This window comes from Electrona antarctica, assembly GCF_951216825.1.
Source record: "Electrona antarctica genome assembly, contig: scaffold_293, whole genome shotgun sequence".
NCBI lineage: Eukaryota > Metazoa > Chordata > Actinopteri > Myctophiformes > Myctophidae > Electrona > Electrona antarctica.
Window position 1 is genome coordinate 74711 of NW_027637838.1, and position 19855 is coordinate 94565.

The 19855-nt window shown below is 46.3% G+C and overlaps 1 protein-coding gene across 1 annotated transcript in view; it reads left to right on the top strand.

Annotated features, from left to right (window-relative positions):
- LOC306918617 (uncharacterized protein) overlaps positions 1 to 19338 on the top strand; it is a gene marked incomplete at both ends in the record, with an annotated part of 40323 nt that extends 20985 nt beyond the window's left edge. Inside the window, 3 exons of the mRNA XM_079531508.1 lie at positions 12035 to 12127; positions 15021 to 15088; positions 19330 to 19338. Coding sequence (XP_079387634.1) covers positions 12035 to 12127; positions 15021 to 15088; positions 19330 to 19338 — 170 coding nt within the window. The remainder of the gene's footprint in view (positions 1 to 12034; positions 12128 to 15020; positions 15089 to 19329) is intronic.
- Positions 19339 to 19855: the final 517 nt, after the last annotated feature.

A 19855-nucleotide genomic window follows, 5' to 3' on the forward strand; every position in this document is an offset into this window, starting at 1 on the left:
TCATATTTATTACTTCTGTTGACAAATGTAGACTTTCTTATGGCCCATATAGTCTTACACTGTCATATTTATTACTTCTGTTGACAAATGTAGACTTTCTTATGGCCCATATAGTGTTACTGTCATATTTATTACTTCTGTTGACAAATGTAGACTTTCTTATGGCCCATATAGTCTTACACTGTCATATGTATTACTTCTGTTGACAAATGTAGACTTTCTTATGGCCCATATAGTCTTACTGTCATATTTATTATTTCTGTTGACAAATGTAGACTTTCTTATGGCCCTTATAGTCTTACACTGTCATATTTATTACCTCTGTTGATCTTATGGGCCATATTGTTGAGAAAAGTCTTACACTGTCATATTTATTACTTCTGTTATCATGTCAGTAACATGGCCAGTGATCAGTATCTTCGGGTTACTTCAGTAACCTCAGTTAGATAAGAGAGAGAGAGAGAGAGAGATAGTCATATGGGGTCCAAGCCAATAGATGGTGCAGGCACACAGCCTAACATACACTCACAGAACAATTCTATTGGGTTTTGAACTGTCACTCAAGGCGCGGTTGTATACCCCACCCACCTGGTATATAACCTGAGGTCCGCCCTCAGCGCGTCATTCCTATCAACCTGCTTTCTGACAGAGGGGCGACTTAATGACTCTCTCTCTCTCTCTCTCTCTCTCTCTCTCGTCACTTATCTAACTGAGGTTACTGAAGTAACCCGAAGTTAGCTTAAGTCCCTCTCGGAGAGAGTCGTATGGGGAACATAACGCTCCCGTATGATCGCCCTTGGCTGATAGAAAGATCGACCCTAGGATCATCTCTTCTAGAGAGAGACTAACGCAAGCGGTGGCTCATAGAGTACCATCCCTGCACGTTCACCTAAAGAGACAGATACACTATGATGATGTCCTTGACCCAGGGGCTGACAGCTCTGCCGTTCCAGCTGCCCTGGTCAAGAAACATGGTCATCCATACCCAAGGTCAGAGGCCAGAAGGGACCTATTGACCAAAACCAGTCAGACTGTCTGACTCAAGGAGCGGCAACCTCCAGGACTGCATGTCCCAGGTTTGCTGGGGGCCAGGTTATAATACGTGGCGAAAGTCGATGGAGGCGACCAACTCGCCGCGGCGCAGACATCTTGAATCGGGACTCCCTTGGCCAAGGCCCAGGATGTGGACAAACCTCTCGTAGAGTGTGCACATAGACCCTCAGGGGGCTCAGTACCACTTGAGGTATAGGCTAATCTTATAGCCTCCACAATCCATTGCGAAAGTCTCACCTTCGAAATGGGTTTAGCCTTCCATTGAGAACCCCAGGCTACAAAGAGCTGCTCACCCAGCCTGAAGGGGGCAGTCCTTGACCTGTACACTTTCAAGGCCCTCACGGGACAGAGACAGTGTAGTCTCCTGTCTTCCACCGATGAGAAGGGAGGGGGATGGAAGGACGTGAGGTCCACAGGCGCGCAGCCTGAGGGGAAGGTCTTCGGTAGAAACGAAAGGTTCGGTCTAAGTGTGACCCTGGTGTCATTACCGCTGAATCTCAGGCAACTGGTCTGAGGTGCGTAACTCCTTTCATGAACTGACGGATCAGCAGGTGTTCACTGACTGGTCTATTGTTCATACCAACATGATAGGCCGCTATGGCCGCTAGGTTGACTTTGACTGAGGAGAGGCCCAGACCCCTGTCCAGGAACTCCTGCAGGAAAATCAAAATGTTCCTCACAGATGCTTGAAAGAGGAAGACCTCTTCCTGTCTGTTCGAGCACCAACGTTCAAACACATGCCATGCTGTGTTATAACGTCGTCTGGTGGAGGCAGCCCTGGCTCCGAGCATCGTTTCTACAACATTCGGAGGCAGGCCAGTCGCTTCCAGCGACACCCTTGGGCCAAACCCAGAGATCTAGGTCCTGAGGACGTGGGTGAAAGATCTCTCCTCCTACTAGCAGTAGCTCTGATCACTGAGTCCGGCAATCCGTAGGCAGGTCTCCAGTGGAAGTTTGCAGCCTGTCTTGAACATGGCTACGCACTTCAGGAGGTCGTTGACTCTGTCCCGGCTCAGTTGTGCCTTGTAGGAGACAGAGTCCATGCCTATGAAATCCGTGGATTGGGTAGGTTGGCTTGGTTTATCCTGAAACCCAGTGAGGTCACATGGGACACAACCCGAGTTGTGTTCCTGGTTGCCTCCTCTGCTGAGTCCGTACATAGAAGCCAAGCGTCGATGTAGCTGGCCACCCTCAGACCTAGACGTCTCAAGGCAGGGCGGCCTCCGTTCAGCGGACGAACACTCTGGGACTGAGAAACATCCCGAATGGGAGGACCGTGTTCTCGTAAGCCTTTCCCTGGAACCCAAACCGCAGGAACTTCCTGTGAGGTGGGTATATAGGGATGTGGAAATAGGCTTCTTTTAGGTCTATGGACGTGAACCAGTCGCCTGGAGCGCACCAGCGACTTGGCCGTCAGCATCTTGAACTGGAAAGACTTGAGATGCTTGTTGAGTATCCGTAGGTCCAGTATAGGACGGAGGCCTCCCCCCCTTTTCTTGACCAGGAAGTAGCAGGAGTAGAACCCGCTGCGACTCTGGGCCAAGGGTACCTCTCTGTCTGGGGGCGGTGTTCCCTGGTGGACCAGAGAAAAATTGGGATGACCGTCTCCCCAGTGGCGTTCTACTACACCACTGACCTCATGCCGTGCCGCACTGCGTCGGGGAGCCCATGGGGCTCCCGTGGCAGTGGGCTCATGTCCCCCCCTGTGTTATTGTTTTGTTGTTTTTTTTGTTTTGTGGCAAGGCCTTTAATACAGAAAATACAGAAAAAGCTGTATTTGTGTAAACAATATCCAGGGACCTGGCTACAGGCCCTCCTGTGCCATGGTCCATAAGCACTTTGCGGGCGGACCGGACGTGCAGTCCGAGACTGCTACGTCGGGTGATGGGCCCGGTGCGTGGGGGGAGGGTCGGGTGCGTGTCACTTAGACTGCTGGTCCTTGTTGGGCTTGGCGGTGCCCTTCCTACGACCGGTCTGGGGGCCTGTGTCGTGACGGCGCTGGACTCCGGGGCGTCGTTGTCGTCCATCTTTATCACCGGGTGGGGCTGGCCTGGAGGGGTCCCGGGCCCCATCAAACCTGTCAAGACGGGGACGCGGGCCCTGGCGAGCGTTCCTGTTGCCTACAGGAGGCTGTTGGCATTGAGGAGGACGAGGAGGCTGGCGAGGAGGTTGTCCCTGCGCACGACCCTGAGCGCGGGGACGCACGGCACGGGGGACGAAGGCCGCAAGGGCCTCGCAGCCTGGTCGCTGTACTTCCACGGACCACGTTGAGGGCCATCCTCTCTCTGAAGAGGCCTCCGGGGATGATGGCACCCTCCGAAAGCTCTCCCCGGGCATCGGGATCCAGTTCGGGTGAAGCTTTTGGCCACCTGATACGCTCGGTAGGGGCGTCGCCCATCTCCTGAAGTAGAGCGCTCTGGGAACCCTGGAGTAGGGCCGAAGCATTGAGATGCTTGCCGGACGCTACTACGAGGGCGTAGTGTTTGGCGTTTGCCGCTGCGGCCGCTCTCTCATGCCTGTCAGAAAGGACGGGGTCGCGCGTCAATGGCGGGGGGAGGTGGGGTTGAGGAAAAAGGCTCCTACTATGCGGTCAATGGCTGGCAGCTTGTCGAAGCCTTGGGAGGGCATCTCGACCGTGTCCAGAGGGACATGAGAGCGACACGGAGTAACCGGAGGAGCCATGGGCTACTTCCAGCTAGCCGTGTAGTGTGCTCTAAAACCTTGGGCCAGGGGAAGCAGGGTCCTGCGGACCGGCTTCTTGGCCAGAGGCCTGGCGGAAAAGATCCAATAGCTCTCTGTCGTCAGCTGGTAGGGGGGGGGGGGTCGGCGGCGGGGGTCGCTTGGGCCGGGGCATCCTCGGGTCGCGGTCCACTATGACCTCCTCTGGAGGGTCATCTCCATCCGGGCGTCGGCCTCATCAGCTACGTCGGCAGTGTGGTCACAGTCGTCGTAGCCTACTTCGTCCAAGGCCCTGTAGTTGTCCAACGGTTCCTGGAATGGTGGCAGCTCATCCATAGGCTGCTCCTCATCCAGTAGGTCACCCATTCCTGGTCGTCGGCCAGGAAGAGAGGGTGGAGGTCGTCAAAGGACTGAGAGCGGGGCCCAGTGGGCCAGGCGGCGTCACAGAAGTCCCATTGGGGAAAAAGGTGCGTTGGGGAAAAGGTGCGTTGGGAAAAAGGTGCGTTGGGGAAAAAGGTGCGTTGGGGAAGAAGGTGGGTTGGGGAAAAAGGTGCGTTGGGGAAAAAGGTGCGTTGGGAAAAAGGTGCGTTGGGGAAAAAGGTGCGTTGGGAAAAAGGTGCGTTGGGAAAAAGGTGCGTTGGGGAAAAAGATGCGTTGGGGAAAAGGTGCTTTGGGGAAAAAGGTGCGTTGGGGAAAAAGGTGCGTTGGGGAAAAAGGTGCGTTGGGAAAAAGGTGCGTTGGGGAAAAGTCCCATTGGGGAAAAAGGTGCGTTGGGGAAAAAGGTGCGTTGGAGAAAAAGGTGCGTTGGGAAAAAGGTGCGTTGGGAAAAAGTCCCATTGGGGAAAAAGGTGCGTTGGGGAAAAAGGTGCGTTGGGAAAAAAGTCCCGTTGGGGAAAAGGTGCGTTGGGAAAAAGGTGCGTTGGGGAAAAAGGTGCGTTGGGGAAAAAGGTGCGTTGGGGAAAAAGGTGCTTTGGGAAAAAAGGTGCGTTGGGAAAAAGATGCGTTGGGGAAAAGGTGCGTTGGGGAAAAGGTGCGTTGGGAAAAAGGTGCGTTGGGAAAAAGGTGTGTAACGAAGACTCTGACTAGGACGTTGGGCTATATGACATATGACATGTTTAGTATGACAATCCCTATATTTGGGCCCAAGCCGACCTAGTGCTGATATCAGATAGATATGGTAGAACCATATATGGATAGATCTAACTGGCTTAGTCATCGTGACAAGCCTGGTCGGAGAATATATAGAGGGTCGGCTTCAGGGAGAAGGCAGAAGTTGAAGCATCCTGGTTTAAGTTCTAACCGGACACCACTGCGGGGGTCCTAACCTAAGTAATCACCAATAGAGCCTTGAGCTATTTTATATGGTCCTTCGGAAGCACGGATTAGGGCTTACCGCAGTAACGGGATGCTGAAGTCTTCCAGACACATACGAACCAAGGTATCTGGCTTTACAACCCATATACCTTGAATAGGTTCTATTACTTTTGGCACAAGTCTTCTAGATGAGACAGAATAACTGGCTAATGGCTAAGCAATTCGTAGAGCATTGAAGTAGAGGTACGGCAGCAGGCCAGCTCTTCGGAGAATGGGGCTGGCGCGAGCAGCCAATTGGAGAATTGGGGCCTGGAAAGTCATGGCCGGATAGCCGCGGGACGGTCGATTTCGGAAGAAAGGAACTAAAGATTTAGTAGTTGAGCAGACTCGCTTGACTAGTTCGATATCGTCATCAGGCCTTGGAAGTTATAGTGACCCTGGCCAACCCCTGACTCAGTGGCAAGATTCTAACCAGATGGTAACCCAGTTGCTGCCAGAGTCTGAACACTCTGGCAGTCATGGCTGCTCTGCAGGTGAGCAGCAGTATCTCGAAGCCGTGAGATCCCCTCTGCTGTCAGAGCACGAACGCTCTGACAGTCCTGGTTGCCCCTCAGGTGGGCAGCATCATCTCGAAGCTGTGAGATGCACCCTGTTGCCGCCAGAGCACGAACGCTCTGGCGGTCCTGGCTGCTCCTTAGGTGAGCAGTAGCGTCTCTAAGCTGTGCGACTCGCCCTGTTGCCACCAGAGCATGAACGCTCTGGCGGTCTTGACTGCTCCTTAGGTGAGCAGCAGTGTCTCGAAGCTGTGAGACCCACCCTGTTGCCAGAATCTGGATGCCAGAATCTCTGAGCCGTGAGACCTCCCCGGCCCTTAGAGTCAGAGAGCACTGGTGATGTGCAGGAAAGAGAGAGCACTGGTGATGTGCAGGAAAGAGAGAGCACTGGTGATGTGCAGAGCACTGGTGATGTGCAGGAAAGAGTGCACTGGTGATGTGCAGAGCACTGGTGATGTGCAGGAAAGAGAGGGCACTGGTGATGTGCAGAGCACTGGTGATGTGCAGGGAAGAGAGAGCACTGGTGATGTACAGGAGAGAGAGCACTGGTGATGTGCAGAGCACTGGTGATGTGCAGGAGAGATAGAGCACTGGTGATGTGCAGGAGAGAGAGACTATCGGTATTAGAGGGAGAGAACTGGTGATGTGCAGGAGAGAGAGAGAGAGAGAGCACTGGACATGATCACCTCCCTGAAAGTAGCCAGGGTTGAAGTGATGGCGTGGTGTTGTAGACGCCAGGGTTGAAGTGATGGCGTGGTGTTGTAGACGCCAGGGTTGACGTGATGGCGTCGTGTTGTAAACGCCAGGGTTGAAGTGATGGCGTTGTGTTGTAGACGCCAGGGTCGAAGTGGTGGCGTGGTGTTGTAGAAGCCTGGGTTCGAAGTTGTGGACCACCCTTGATACGATCAAGAGGGCGTTACTTCAAACTGGAACTGCATGTGTTGGCTGACTCTGACCCATTGACAGGGAACGCCCTTAATGGGTGGCATGTGATTTGATCTTGAGGTTTTTATGACCCACCGTAACATCAAAGGAAGAAAGCGGGAAGCTTGGACGCCCTCAATGGGGTGGCGTGAATGGCTGACGTTTGCTGTTCAAGCCTCAGTATGCTTGTATTGGGGTGGCCTGAGGGGTCTACTGTTCAAGCCTTCTTGATATGGTACAGATTTCCATGGGATATCTGGGGGTGGCAATGATTGTAACGAAGGCTTTCACCTAGAGCTTAACGAAGGCTTTCACCTAGAGCTTCATGTGTCATCGTGTAACGAAGGCTTTCACCTAGAGATTTATATGTCTTTAGGGCCAGAAGGCTCTGGTGGATATCATGAGAGCATTGTCTGGACAGCATGATGATGCAAGGGCATCGGAGCTATATCAACCCTCCCATAGATGTTGGAGCAGTCGGAGGACGGCAGAGGCTTCGTTCACCGATAGGATATCGAGATGAAAGTGCAAGCTGACAGACCAGAAGTCCAGGTTCATAGGGACCGAAGTAGTCCAGCAAGGAGGCTGGACGGTCACTCTTGCCGTATTGTCAGTACTGTAATAGCGGCACACACCATCTTGGGGTATGCGGCAGGTTCAAACGACTGAGTTTAATGGCGAAACGAGATTTGATATGACAGATGAAGCTGTGTTATCAGCAATGGACGTCGTCATCAGGCAAGAAACTGTAAACTACAGACTAGGAGTGAACTGTGGTGGAAGGCACCCTCTGGCTTTTCACAGTATTAATAGGAGCCGGACCCGGTTGAACCGGAGAGCAGATGAACATTTGCGGAACCCTAGGACACCTAAAATCGAGACGGGACAGGATTTAATATGGAAGTATATGCAGTTCTGGATGATGGTTCAGGGCGAACCATTTTGTTACACACAGTTGCCAAGCAGGTCGGATTGAAGGGTCAACCTGAAGAGTTGCGTATCAGAATCATGAGAGATCTTCAAGTTTTGCACGGGTGGCTGTATCTTCCGAGGTATCTCCTGCCGTACAGCCAAACCAAGTCAATAATATTGAGGGAGCATTGATCGCCAAATAGCTTGGATTGTGAGCATACAGCATACACAGATCGTCAGCAGACTAATGGAGAGAGATTAACATATTCGAGTGCTTCCCTTGCTGGATAACTACCAGGCCTGGCCTGTTAGAACCTAGCCGAAAGAAAGGAAAATTGTCTGAGTCTTCTGGATGCGGTATAGATTTCAACGTGAAATCTGGGGTGGCTGTAACGAAGACTCTGACTAGGACGTTGGGCTATATGACATATGACATGTTTAGTATGACAATCCCTATTTTGGGCCCAAGCCGACCTAGTGCTGATATCATATAGATATGGTAGAACCATATATGGATAGATCTAACTGGCTTAGTCATCGTGACAAGCCTGGTCGGAGAATATATAGAGGGTCGGCTTCAGGGAGAAGGCAGAAGTCGAAGCATCCTGGTTTAAGTTCTAACCGGACACCACTGCGGGGGTCCTAACCTAAGTAATCAGCAATAGAGCCTTGAGCTATTTTATAGGTGCGTTGGGGAAAAAGGTGCATTGGGAAAAAGGTGCGTTGGGGAAAAAGGTGCGTTGGGGAAAAGGTGCGTTGGGGATAAAGTCCCATTGGGAAAAAAGGTGCGTTGGGAAAAAGGTGCGTTGGGGAAAAAGTGCGTTGGGGAAAAAGGTGCGTTGGAAAAAGTTGCGTTGGGGAAAAAGGTGCGTTGGGAAAAAGGTGCGTTGGGGAAAAAGTCCCATTGGGGAAAAAGGTGCGTTGGGTCATAAATATGACAGTGTAAGACCATATGGGCCATAAGAAAGTCTACATTTGTCAACAGAAGTAATAAATATGACAGTGTAAGACTTTTCTCACCAATTTGGGCCATTATTACATTATGAACTTTTATTACATTATGAACTGCCATGTGGTCGTTCATAACGTAACACATTATTACATTATTACATTATAGAAAAATCTGTTATTACGTTATGCGCTCATACTTTTATTACATTATGAGCCCTTATTACATTATGAGCAGTTATTACATTATGAGTTGCTACAACCTGCATGGTCTGGTGGGCATACCAGTAGGCCAGGACCCTCACAATAAAACCGGGCACTCCTCTTTGCTTAATTTTCATAAAGAGCTTATTATGGTTAACACATGAGGACTGATTAATTACTGGACTTGTATTTGCTCACAATTTCCTTGAGAGCAAAAATACATAGGTCAGTACCATGCTTTGGTTTAAAACCAAACTGGTTATCAAAGGAGTGGATATACTCAGTTACTCTATCCAGTAGAATTCTTTCCATTACTTTGGAGATGATGCTGGCTATAGCTATGGGCCTATATTTATCAAGGCTACTAACCTTACCAGCTTTATCTTTAATAACTGGGACAAGCAATACTGAAAGCATTGAGTCCGGTAATACACCGTGGATCATAAAGCCAGTAAAACTGATAGATAAAAGTGGTGCTAGTCTCAGACTAGAGTTTTTCAGGTGCTCTGCAGTGATCTGATCCATCCCACATGCTTTGTTTACAGACAAATGTTGCATGGCTTGATACACCTCATGTGTTGTTATACCCATATTATCATTGTTCATATCAGAGTCATCCACAAACAAATCACTATTAATACAGTTGAATAAAGAGCTATAATGCTGTCGCCATAATGCCACAATATTATCAGATCCCGAAGTTCCTTCTACAGAGCAGGGTAAGGAGGGTTTACTATTAGTGAGAGATCTCACCTCTTTCCAAAAATCATTCACATTGTTACACAGTAGCTTACTGGCCATGGAGTCTGCCCTCATAACTTGCTCATTTTTGCAGATGAAACGTACAGCATACTTATATCTAGCATTAGTTGTGATTTTATGCTCAAGCTCAGCCCCCTGCCTAGGTCTTCCAGCTATAGCCCACAGTTTAAAGGCTTCTCTTGCGTCAGCATGGTACATTGCTACATGCTCATTCCAGCCTGGTCTGATATGAAATTTGCCCTTATACTTGTAGTGGGGTTTGCCACCTTCAACCAGGGCAGCCACTATGTTGTCATACAGGGTACAGAGGGCGTTTTTATGCTCCACACTCTTACAGTTAGCATCATTGCACCTGATAGCATCTGTGGGCAAATAAATATTACTTAAGAGCTTGTCAGTTTTCATGTAGTAAGACTGTAAATCCTCTTTAGACAGAGATGACCAGTCCAGTTTACCAGCACGAGCATTGCTGTCATTTTTCATTATTGTGGGCAGAACCTTAACATTTATGGTGAATCCAAGTGGAATGTGATCAGCTGTAGCTAACCCATACCGTATACTCATATTCATTATAGCTGCATGCCCATCAGCTGTACTAATACAGTGGTCAAGCCAGGATGTAGAATGCCAGGCTTCACTAATGTATGTGTAACTGTCAGCAGGCAGGATCCCTTTGGTTGACAGAATAAAATGATTATCTTCACAGAAGTGGAGCAAGTGTTTTCCAAACAGTGAGTTACTGTCGGTAATATCAGAGTTCAGATCCCCAACCACATATACACTGCATGAGGAATTATCTTGTATAAAAGCATTAATAAAAGCAAGTCTACTGAGATAAACATCTTCACTCTCACGGGACTCGTATGGTGTATACACATTAAGTATAATAAAATCATTATTGTTGTGCGTATATTGAACGCCCACACACCAATCTACTTCAAGTCTGACAGCCTTTATAACAGCATCAAGCTTCTTGTCCCAGAGAATCGCCACTCCCCCTGGTATTCCTCTCTGAGTACAGCCAAGCTGAGATCAGTTGTAGATTCTCCCACTCCGTGGAATTGACAATGTAAAGAGTTCATTTTTCTAAGTCTTGTTTTGCTAAAAATGTCTCTTGTAGACATAATATGTCACAATCCTCAAGTAGTTTGTCAACAACTATTCACCGAGCTTTATCCCCTGCGCTCTGTCCCATACGCAGGCCACGACAGTTGTAAGACACAACCCGAAGACCCATTAGCTGGCTGTAGTGACACCATTAGGCGCGTTCCCCTCCCCGACGGAGGGGTTAGTATTAGACCCAACAAGTGGGGCCTTACGAGGTTCATAATATCGCCTGACAATTGCCCCAGCAGGCCAGAGCTCAGGACTATACATGTCACCAATGTCATCACATACAGCAGTCACTTTGAATGACCCAAATCTGCTGCGAGCGACAAGTGACTTCACTGTGAAGTTTATCCTTGAGATAAATAGCAAGTGTTGCAGCCTCTAGCTCTGGGGAGAATTTAGTGGCAAATACACTCACTAGTTTAGACGTGACAGTTTGTATGTTACTCACAACACTCGTGCCAACTATGGGTACAGCACCGGGTCTCTTCCGTCCTGTGGAACCAGCAGCACGCAAACCCGACCGAGCAGCGGCATTCCCCGACCCCTGCTGGGGCCACCCTTTCTTCACAACTTTACTCCATGAAGGAGAGCTAGTTGCGGGAGATTGTGACACCAGCAATCCGACGGGACGGTCTGGACCTACCAGGTCCGAACGGACCGAACCGGAGCCAGACGCCACAGCCCTGCTTCCACCGCGGGGCGAGAGAGTACTCCCTGCTGACGTGTCGCTCCTCAAGCCGGCGGCTTCCAAGCCTTCCTCCTCCAGCGACTCTGCAGGGGTTCGCGGCCGGCGGCTGACGTTACTGCTATTCTCTAGCGTCTCATCTGGCTCAGGGTGATCATCCCGGGCACGGACTGTGGGAGCCAGCAGCCTTGAGGCACAAATGTTGTGTTCAGAACATCGCTCCAAAGCTGTGAGTCTATTGTTGACTGCCCCAGCGTCAGCTCGAACTTGTTCACAAACATCTGTCTGCAGCTGGGCCACGCGTTTCAGTGATCCGACCTCAGCATACAGTTGATCCATTCGCCGTAGTAGACAGGTGACGTCCAGGCTTGTGTACGACACTGGCGGCAAATCATCCAGGAAATAAGAAACAAATCTAGGGATATTATCCCCTAATTCATTCAGCACTTTAAGGCATAGCTTAATATTGTTGACGTCTTTATGCTGGCCTTTGTGCGCAACACACCTTTGCGAGGTAGTAGGGCAAACATCAAAGAGCACTTTCTTGGAAGCCTCAATTCCATCGGAATCAAAAGTGTTTGTTGCCAATATTACAATCTCATCCTGGCTCAGAGTCTTAATTCTTACAGAAAGAAAGTTGAGTAATTCATCCTCCACAATTACTCCGCCCTCCGTGGTTCTGTAGATCTCTGGTTTTAGTCGTGACCGTTTGAGAGCAGGAGCTGGCGTGCTGCCAGCTGGCGTGCTGCCTGCCCCGTCGGCCATCATTCTCTCTCTCTCTGACAAAACAAATAGGTGAATAAATGTCATCTTTGAGTTGACAAAAGCACTTTGAGTTCCTCTGCTGATGCTACCATCTCTCTCCTCCTTCTGTCTGTGTGTAAAGAGGTTTCATCTGAATATGAGGAGAGGAGATCCAGTCTGGTCCAGGAGGAACAACAACATCCACAGATTAAAGAGGAACAGGAAGAGGAGACTGGTGAGTCAACTTTGACATTACTACGTAGGAAGATGTGCTGCAATACTCTCTCAGGTAAAACACAATGATGTTTTATTAGTATTATTCTAACAAGACTAAAGGGTTATCCAGCAACTGTAACGATAAAAATATAGTTTGGTAACTCATGGTCCCCTAAAAGACAGACAGACACACAGCATGTTGTTTCCGCTTGTGCCGCTACATAAGTATAGCACAACCCATAATCATGTTTAGCTATTAAGATGTTTGGCATAAATGGTGAGAGTCACATAAATGGTTAGAGTCACAGGCACGGCACAGGCAGTGGCTTTAAAAAAAACAGTTTGCAGAATTACAGTACATTTCAAGCACAACTCAATACAAAAACTGTTAACTGTGAGTGGACGACCCAATAAAAGCATTACACATGTTTACAAGAGGGTCCATCTTGTTCAATTCATCAAAACATTTAGAGATGTACAAATATACACTTCTATTTTTCCAAAGAACACAACAGGAATTCATCATAAAGGAGGTAAAAAGGGAAATATACAGTGAGGGGGAAAAGGGGTGGTTGGGGGTAGATTACATTAATGATGATTACACATTTTTTTGGCCACATCGGTGAAATAATGGCCGATGTCGGGCATCGGCGCCAACAATGACGGATACATCGTTGAGACCGATGTCGGGCTCTACTCAACACCTTGCTCTGCGAGGCATTGTGACGAGACTCGAGACACTCATTTTTTAAACGTTCCTGACAAAACGAATAGGAGAATAATCTTTGAGTTGAGAAAAGCACTTTGAGTTGCTCTGCTGATGCTACCGTCTCTCCCCTCCTCCTGTCTGTGTGTAAAGAGGTTTCATCTGAATATGAGGAGAGGAGATCCAGTCTGGTCCTGGGGGAACCACACCCTCCACAGATTAAAGAGGAACAACAGGATAGGAGATCCAGTCTGGTCCTGGAGGAACCACAACCTCCACAGATTAAAGAAGAACAGGAAGAGGAGACTGGTGAGTCAACTTTGACATTACTACGTAGGAAGATGTGGTGCAATACTCTCTCAGGTAAAACACAATGATGTTTTTATTAGTATTATTCTAACAAGACTAAAGGGTTATTCAGAAACTGTAAGGATAAAAATATAGTTTGGTAACTCATGGTCCCCTAAAAGACAGACACACCTTTTTTCCGCTTGTGCCGCTACATAAGTATAGAACAACAAGTTTGAACCCATAATCATGTTTAGCTATTAAGATAATATCCTAATAGCTAAACATGATTATTTGTGCGTGAGACTTTTAAGATTTTAAGCACGAGACATGGTACTGGTCCACTCAAAGGGTTAAGTGATCTGTCCAGGAAGGTTCTAATCATCAATCAGCACCAGACACTTCATTCAGGAGTGGTGGATTATTGAGCCACAATGGTTCTGCAGGCTCCACCTGGGCAACGGTGGTGCTGCAGGCTCCACCTGGGCAACGGTGGTGCTGCAGACTTGAATGGCCCTCCTAAAGGCTTCACCATGGGTGTGTTGGGCTTCCTCCTCACGGAAGACACAGGCTGGGGCGCCAACCCATACTGCTCCCAGGTGCCGTCTACATTCCGGCTTTCACCCGTCTCTCCGGTGGTCACCAGACTACTCCTGGTTGTTCAGTTGTTCAGTAAACCGTTATTGAATGATAAGTACAAGTTATTTTTACTGGTGATTTCCACAGAGCACCACAGGGAGAGGTCTACAGTATGTAGAGAGATGGCCTCCAAAAAACCTTCAACGTTGTCAGAGGAACAGCCAAAGGTGGACCAGAGACGTGGACTGTTTGATGCGAAGATGCAACCTGTAGTAAAGTTGTACCGTATAGGTATGTGCTGTTTTGTTTACTTACTTACATAAAGGGATATTTCACTTTCAAAATAATTGTGGGTAATGTTATCGTCTACTATATTTATTTTTATCAGACGAGCCCATTGTAACTTCAAACTCCATTTTAACCATCGTAGATACACAGAAAACACCCATCCCGGGTTCTAGTTAATGATATTGTCGTTCCTTAGAGCAGGGGTTCTCAACCTGTGGGCCGGGACCCCTCGGGGGGTCGCCAAATTATTTTGGGAGGTCCCCAAATTATTTAAAAAAAAATAATCTTTTTTTTGCAACTGATTTCTGGAAATGAAGAGTTTACATGGTACACATAGTGCATGCATACACCTCCCTAATGATTATATCTGGTTTCAGTATTTATTTATGGTGTATTGTCTCTATTATTAAGGTTATTGTAGCAGTCAATTTATATCGGGGGTCGGGAGGGGGCGGGGCGGGGGTCGTTGAGTACCCCTGCCTTAGAGGGGGACAGCCATAGCTGAATGGGTAGAGAGCCTGTCTAGGAAACAGAATGTACCACAGTGATGTTGTTAGGTCTGCAGGACCTAACTCCCAGGACCCACGGGTGGTATTTCTTTTCTTTTTTTTTTTTTTTAGAAATTGTAATTTTTTGATATTATTGCATTTATACAAATCATGCATCAATTCAAGATTGAGACCTGGAGTCACCACTACACACTATATGTATGACACACTCAAAAATCATTGTATTATTGGAACATGTTTGTTGAAACTTCCAACAACCAGTTTGAGTTTGTGTCAATTGTTTCAGTTGTCTTTTCTTTTTTTCTTGTAGTGTATTACTTATTTGTAACTATTTAAATGCAACATTATAATCGATACAAACAAAAGATGTCTTTTAAAATCTTTACTTGGACAAGTAAGTAAATGTTCTTGTCCAAATGAGAAGTGGCTCAAAAATGTAATGTCAAGCCCTGAAAACTGTCTTTGATTAGAAATGGAGAAGATGATGTTCCTCCAAAAATGCAAACATTAAATGTTTTTCTCTCTTTGTGTCTTTTTTCTAGCCGTCCCGCACCTCCCTGTGTGTAAAGAGGAGGTTTTCACTGAACAACCGGAGAGGAGCTCCAGTCTGGTCCAGGAGGAACCACAACCACCACAGATTAAAGAGGAGCTACTTCAAAGACCAATGGAGGCTGATGGGTCAACGTTGACATTACTAGCAGTGAAAAGTGAAGATGATCATGATTATGAAAACAGAGAGACAGAGCCTGTAGCCGGCACCTCAACCGAACACATGCAAACACAAGCTGATGTAGAGGACTGTGGAACATCTAAACCAACTAGTGACAACCAGCTCCTCTCTTCACACTGTTCTGTATCTGACACTGAAGACAGTGATGAGTGGCAGGAGCCCAGTGAAGGTCAGTCGACTTTAAACACACTGAAGTCACACAAGACACAACATGTGGAAGGACAAAGATTGTCTTTGAGCAGCAAGCTGTCCAAGGATTTAAAATCATCAAAACATATTCACTCCATGAGGAGCCACACAGGGAAGAAACGCTTTAGTTGTACAGACTGTGGCAAATCTTTTAATTGTAAGGCAAATCTGACGAGGCACACAAGGACTCATACAGGGGAAAAGCCCTTCACTTGTACAGTTTGTGGTAAAGGCTTTATTCAGAGTGGTGATCTAAAAAAACACATGAGGACTCATACAGGTGAAAAGTCCTTTGCTTGTAACGTGTGTGGTAAAGGCTTTGCTCTGGGTGTTAATCTAAAAACACACATGAGGACTCATACAGGGGAAAAACCATTTACTTGTAAAGTGTGTGGCAAAGGCTTTGCTATGAGTGGTAATCTAAAAACACACATGATGACTCATACAGGGGAAAAGCCCTTTACTTGTAACGTGTGTGGTAAAGGCTGTCTTCACACCGGTAATCTAAAATTACACATGAGGACTCATACAGGGGAAAAGCCCTTTACTTGTAACGTGTGTGGTAAAGGCTTTGCTCTGGGTGGTCATCTAAAAACACACATGAGGACTCATACAGGGGAAAAGCCCTTTACTTGTAACGTGTGTGGCAAAGCCTTTGCTATGAGTGGTCATCTAAAAATACACATGAGGACTCATGCAGGGGAAAAGCCCTTTACTTGTAACGTGTGTGGTAAAGGCTTTGCTCAGGGTGGTCATCTAAAAACACACATGAGGACTCATACAGGGGAAAAGCCCTTTACTTGTAACGTGTGTGGTAAAGGCTTTGCTCAGGGTGGTGCTCTAAAATCACACATGAGGACTCATACAGGGGAAAAGCCCTTTACTTGTAACGTGTGTGGTAAAGGCTGTCTTCACACCGGTAATCTAAAATCACACATGAGGACTCATACAGGGGAAAAGCCCTTTACTTGTAACGTGTGTGGTAAAGCCTTTGCTATGAGTGGTCATCTAAAAAGACACATGAGGACTCATGCTGGGAGGAAACCCTTTAGTTGCAGTTAGTGCCAAATGCTTGGGTCAAAATGCACATCTGAGGATAATGAGGAGGAATCATACAGGGAAGAAGTGGTTATTTGTAATAGTAATAAATGCACATTTTCCCCATGAACCCATTTGAGTTGACACATGATATAACATCATTCATTCTATTCCAGGATGACAATGACCGATAGATACTAAAGCAGTGGAATCACATAATCTGACAATAGAGCGTCACAGTCCCGCCCCTTTCAGAACGAAGAGGGCACCAGAAGATAAGTTCCCATTAATTTCCCCATAGACATATCAAAACGTATTTATTTAAAGACCTTTTAAGCCTCGGATGAAGCCAACTCAGATTGTGACAAATCATGACAATGACAACAAATGTTGGTCCGGACAAATAATTATAAATAAGAAAAACTCAAAGTGTTACCCTCCCCTTTTTTTCTTCTAATTTGTTTGGCCCAATTATTTTTTGTTTATTGTTATTATTTGTCACCATCCGAATTTAAAGACCACCACAATTTAGTTTCTTGTTATCTTTTTGTATGTAAAACCTATATAAACATGGCAGATAAAGTTTTTGTCTTTGGTAGATTATTTCTCTATGGTAACACTGTTTAATTATACCGTTGGATGTTTCAGACGTTATACCTTTATACGTTTGGAAACTCAAAACAATTCAATGGCAACGGAAGGTTTGGCATTGGCAGAGATTTGTCACATTTGTTGTGGGTGTATCCCACACATACTGATACTAGCATGTTCATTGTCAGCGTGTAGATTCATAAATAAGTGTGATGCTATGTTAACACATTTTCCTGCACATTAGATTTGTTTCTTCAGTATTTTGTTTCTTTCTGTTTTTTCAGGATTTGGAAAGTGAAAGTGGTTAAATGTGTCTGTGTTTTATAAATATTGAACCAATGTACTAACAAGAGCTTGTGACTAAATAAATAACTATTTTGCGTCTCTTGGAATGAAGGTTCTTTCATATTCTGCAAACTGCCTACAACTGCTACAGTTTTTCTCATTTTTATTTTATTTTTTTCTTTAACCTGTACTACCTATACTCAAGGTATTATTATTATTATTATTTGAATTACTTGAATTACATCCCATTATTATTATTTGTTATTATTATTGTTATAATTATTTAGGGTCAAGTCCGATGGGGAAAAGATCCCTTATTGTTCGTACAGCAACGCAGATCGGCTGAGGCTGCCAAAACTTGCAGTTCTGGCTTAACTGTGCAGTCGTTTTTTGCAAAACTTGGCAATATGGTAGAGGGCTATGCTACTTTAAACTGTGAGGCCCACAACCATTGGCCAAAGGGTGGCGCTTTAGCACTCAAGTGAAAATTCGAATATAAAAAAGGTATAGCTCATGAACCTGACAGTCAGCGGACTCCCTCTTTACCAAGCGTTTCCACCTTGTAGGTTCTGCCTCGCGTAGAACATACACGCCCGTTTAATCTAACGTGATGATGTTTATGGTCGCTATCGGAACACGTTACTACCATGTTTCAAATGGACAGATCTACAAGATAACAGCGTGTCTGTTGTGCACCGCGTTACACTTGTAGATCAGCTTATTTTGGCAAGCAAGCCCCTATACGATGGATCCACTTGTTAATAAAGTAGCAATCTGTAGGATATCCTTTTCTCACGTATAATGAGAAAGAAGTTAATTGATTTAAGTTTGACCTCAAGACTAAAGGCTAATACAACTTGGCAAGAATATTATAAAAGCCATTTATATTGAACAATTGCTCACTCATTCCCCTTTGCAGATGTAGTGTTTTGCAGGTAGCGGGGATTGAACCCCAGTCTCCCACTCGCCAGACCGACACACAACCTGTTGTGCCAACAGGGCTGAGCCTGATTGGCAGGGCTGTTGTGGGCCGGGTCTTGATATCTTTCATCAGAGCTTATGATTATTATTTGATTAATATATCACTGTCGTATGTCGGAATCACTGGGGAAATGGATCAAATCTGGACACACAACACAGCTATAATTTCTTTGTCAGATGGTAAGTCCACTGATGCGTTCTTGTGATGATATGATATGTCGTCATGAAATATTAAATGATTCACGGGACATTTGGAGTTACCGAGGCATGCATGTCTGGCGTTCATGTTGTGATCAATATACAGTAGCCTACAGTATAGCCCTATTGGTCCCACAGCCGATCAGCCTAGGTTTTAAGCCATGCTCTGCAAGCCAGCTCTCCTCCAAGGTGAGATATGAGCAGGCTGCCTCATTGGGAACAGATGCACGACCATTTTGTCGTGGTATTTATATAAGTCACACATTCTACAAGCTTTGAACTGAGCAGATTGAGCAGATTGGCCACATTTTGCATTTCTTTCACCATAGTAAATGCTATTTTCATGGACTGAAGAGGGCAGTTTTTTTTTACAGACGGGTAAAAGGGCAGGGCCTGAAGCCTATGCACGTGCCTTCCTTTTCTTAGCGGTCACCAGCGGACCTAGAATACAGTACGACATGAAGTGACCACATTTATACTCCTGTTCACTGTGAGAAGTGTTTTGGGGTCTTCTCCTGGCTGGCAGGCCGGCCGGAGGGTTGACATTAAAGATGTGGATTGATCCATCATGACATGCTGTGGTCTCACTCTTTCTATACCAACACCTCTTAGTGCAGCGACACATTCCCATGATGACAGTCTGTTAAGATGTGATCTTTATTGTCTGTATATATGTAAACGATAAACCCTTATTCTGAAGTGCCACACCGGAAGTACCGGATATGCCTGTTACCCAATGTGTTTATAATGACGCTGCTAATAAAGATGCTCGAGTTATTATGGTCACGAGCTGAATGTAAGTGCTGAGTCCTCATTATTTTCCTCTTTTGTTTGTTTAGTCCGACTAGCTCCAGGCTATCTAGACTATTCCTTATCGCTGTAATGGCAGCTCTGCTAACACAGAGTATCTGGTATTTTTGTAACCTCGAAAAGAAAAACTAAAAACAAGAAAAAATGATATTATGAGACCTTTATTAATTAAATAAAATAACATTTTACAGAAAATATACAATATTCAAAATTGGCCAAATTGCCACCTATCTAAGAAAGGATTAGAAATGAATTTTCACAATATGGAACAGTGTCAAACAAAATGTAATGACTCAAATCCTACTGCTTGGCGGGGGGGGGGGGGGCATTTTAAATATATATATATTCTTTTGGGGGGGGGGTCCCTAGTTCAAACATGAATTTTTGGGGGTGTCTCCAGTTCAGTTATCAGGGGCCAAGCTAAATGGCCTATGGTCCCTTATTGTAGTTGTCTGTCTTTAAGGGGCCGCGCCCGAAGTGCCTGGCCCCTTAAAACAAAATTGCATTTCTGGCTTAACCGTGCAGTCGGGTTTTGTTAAACTTGGCAATATGGTA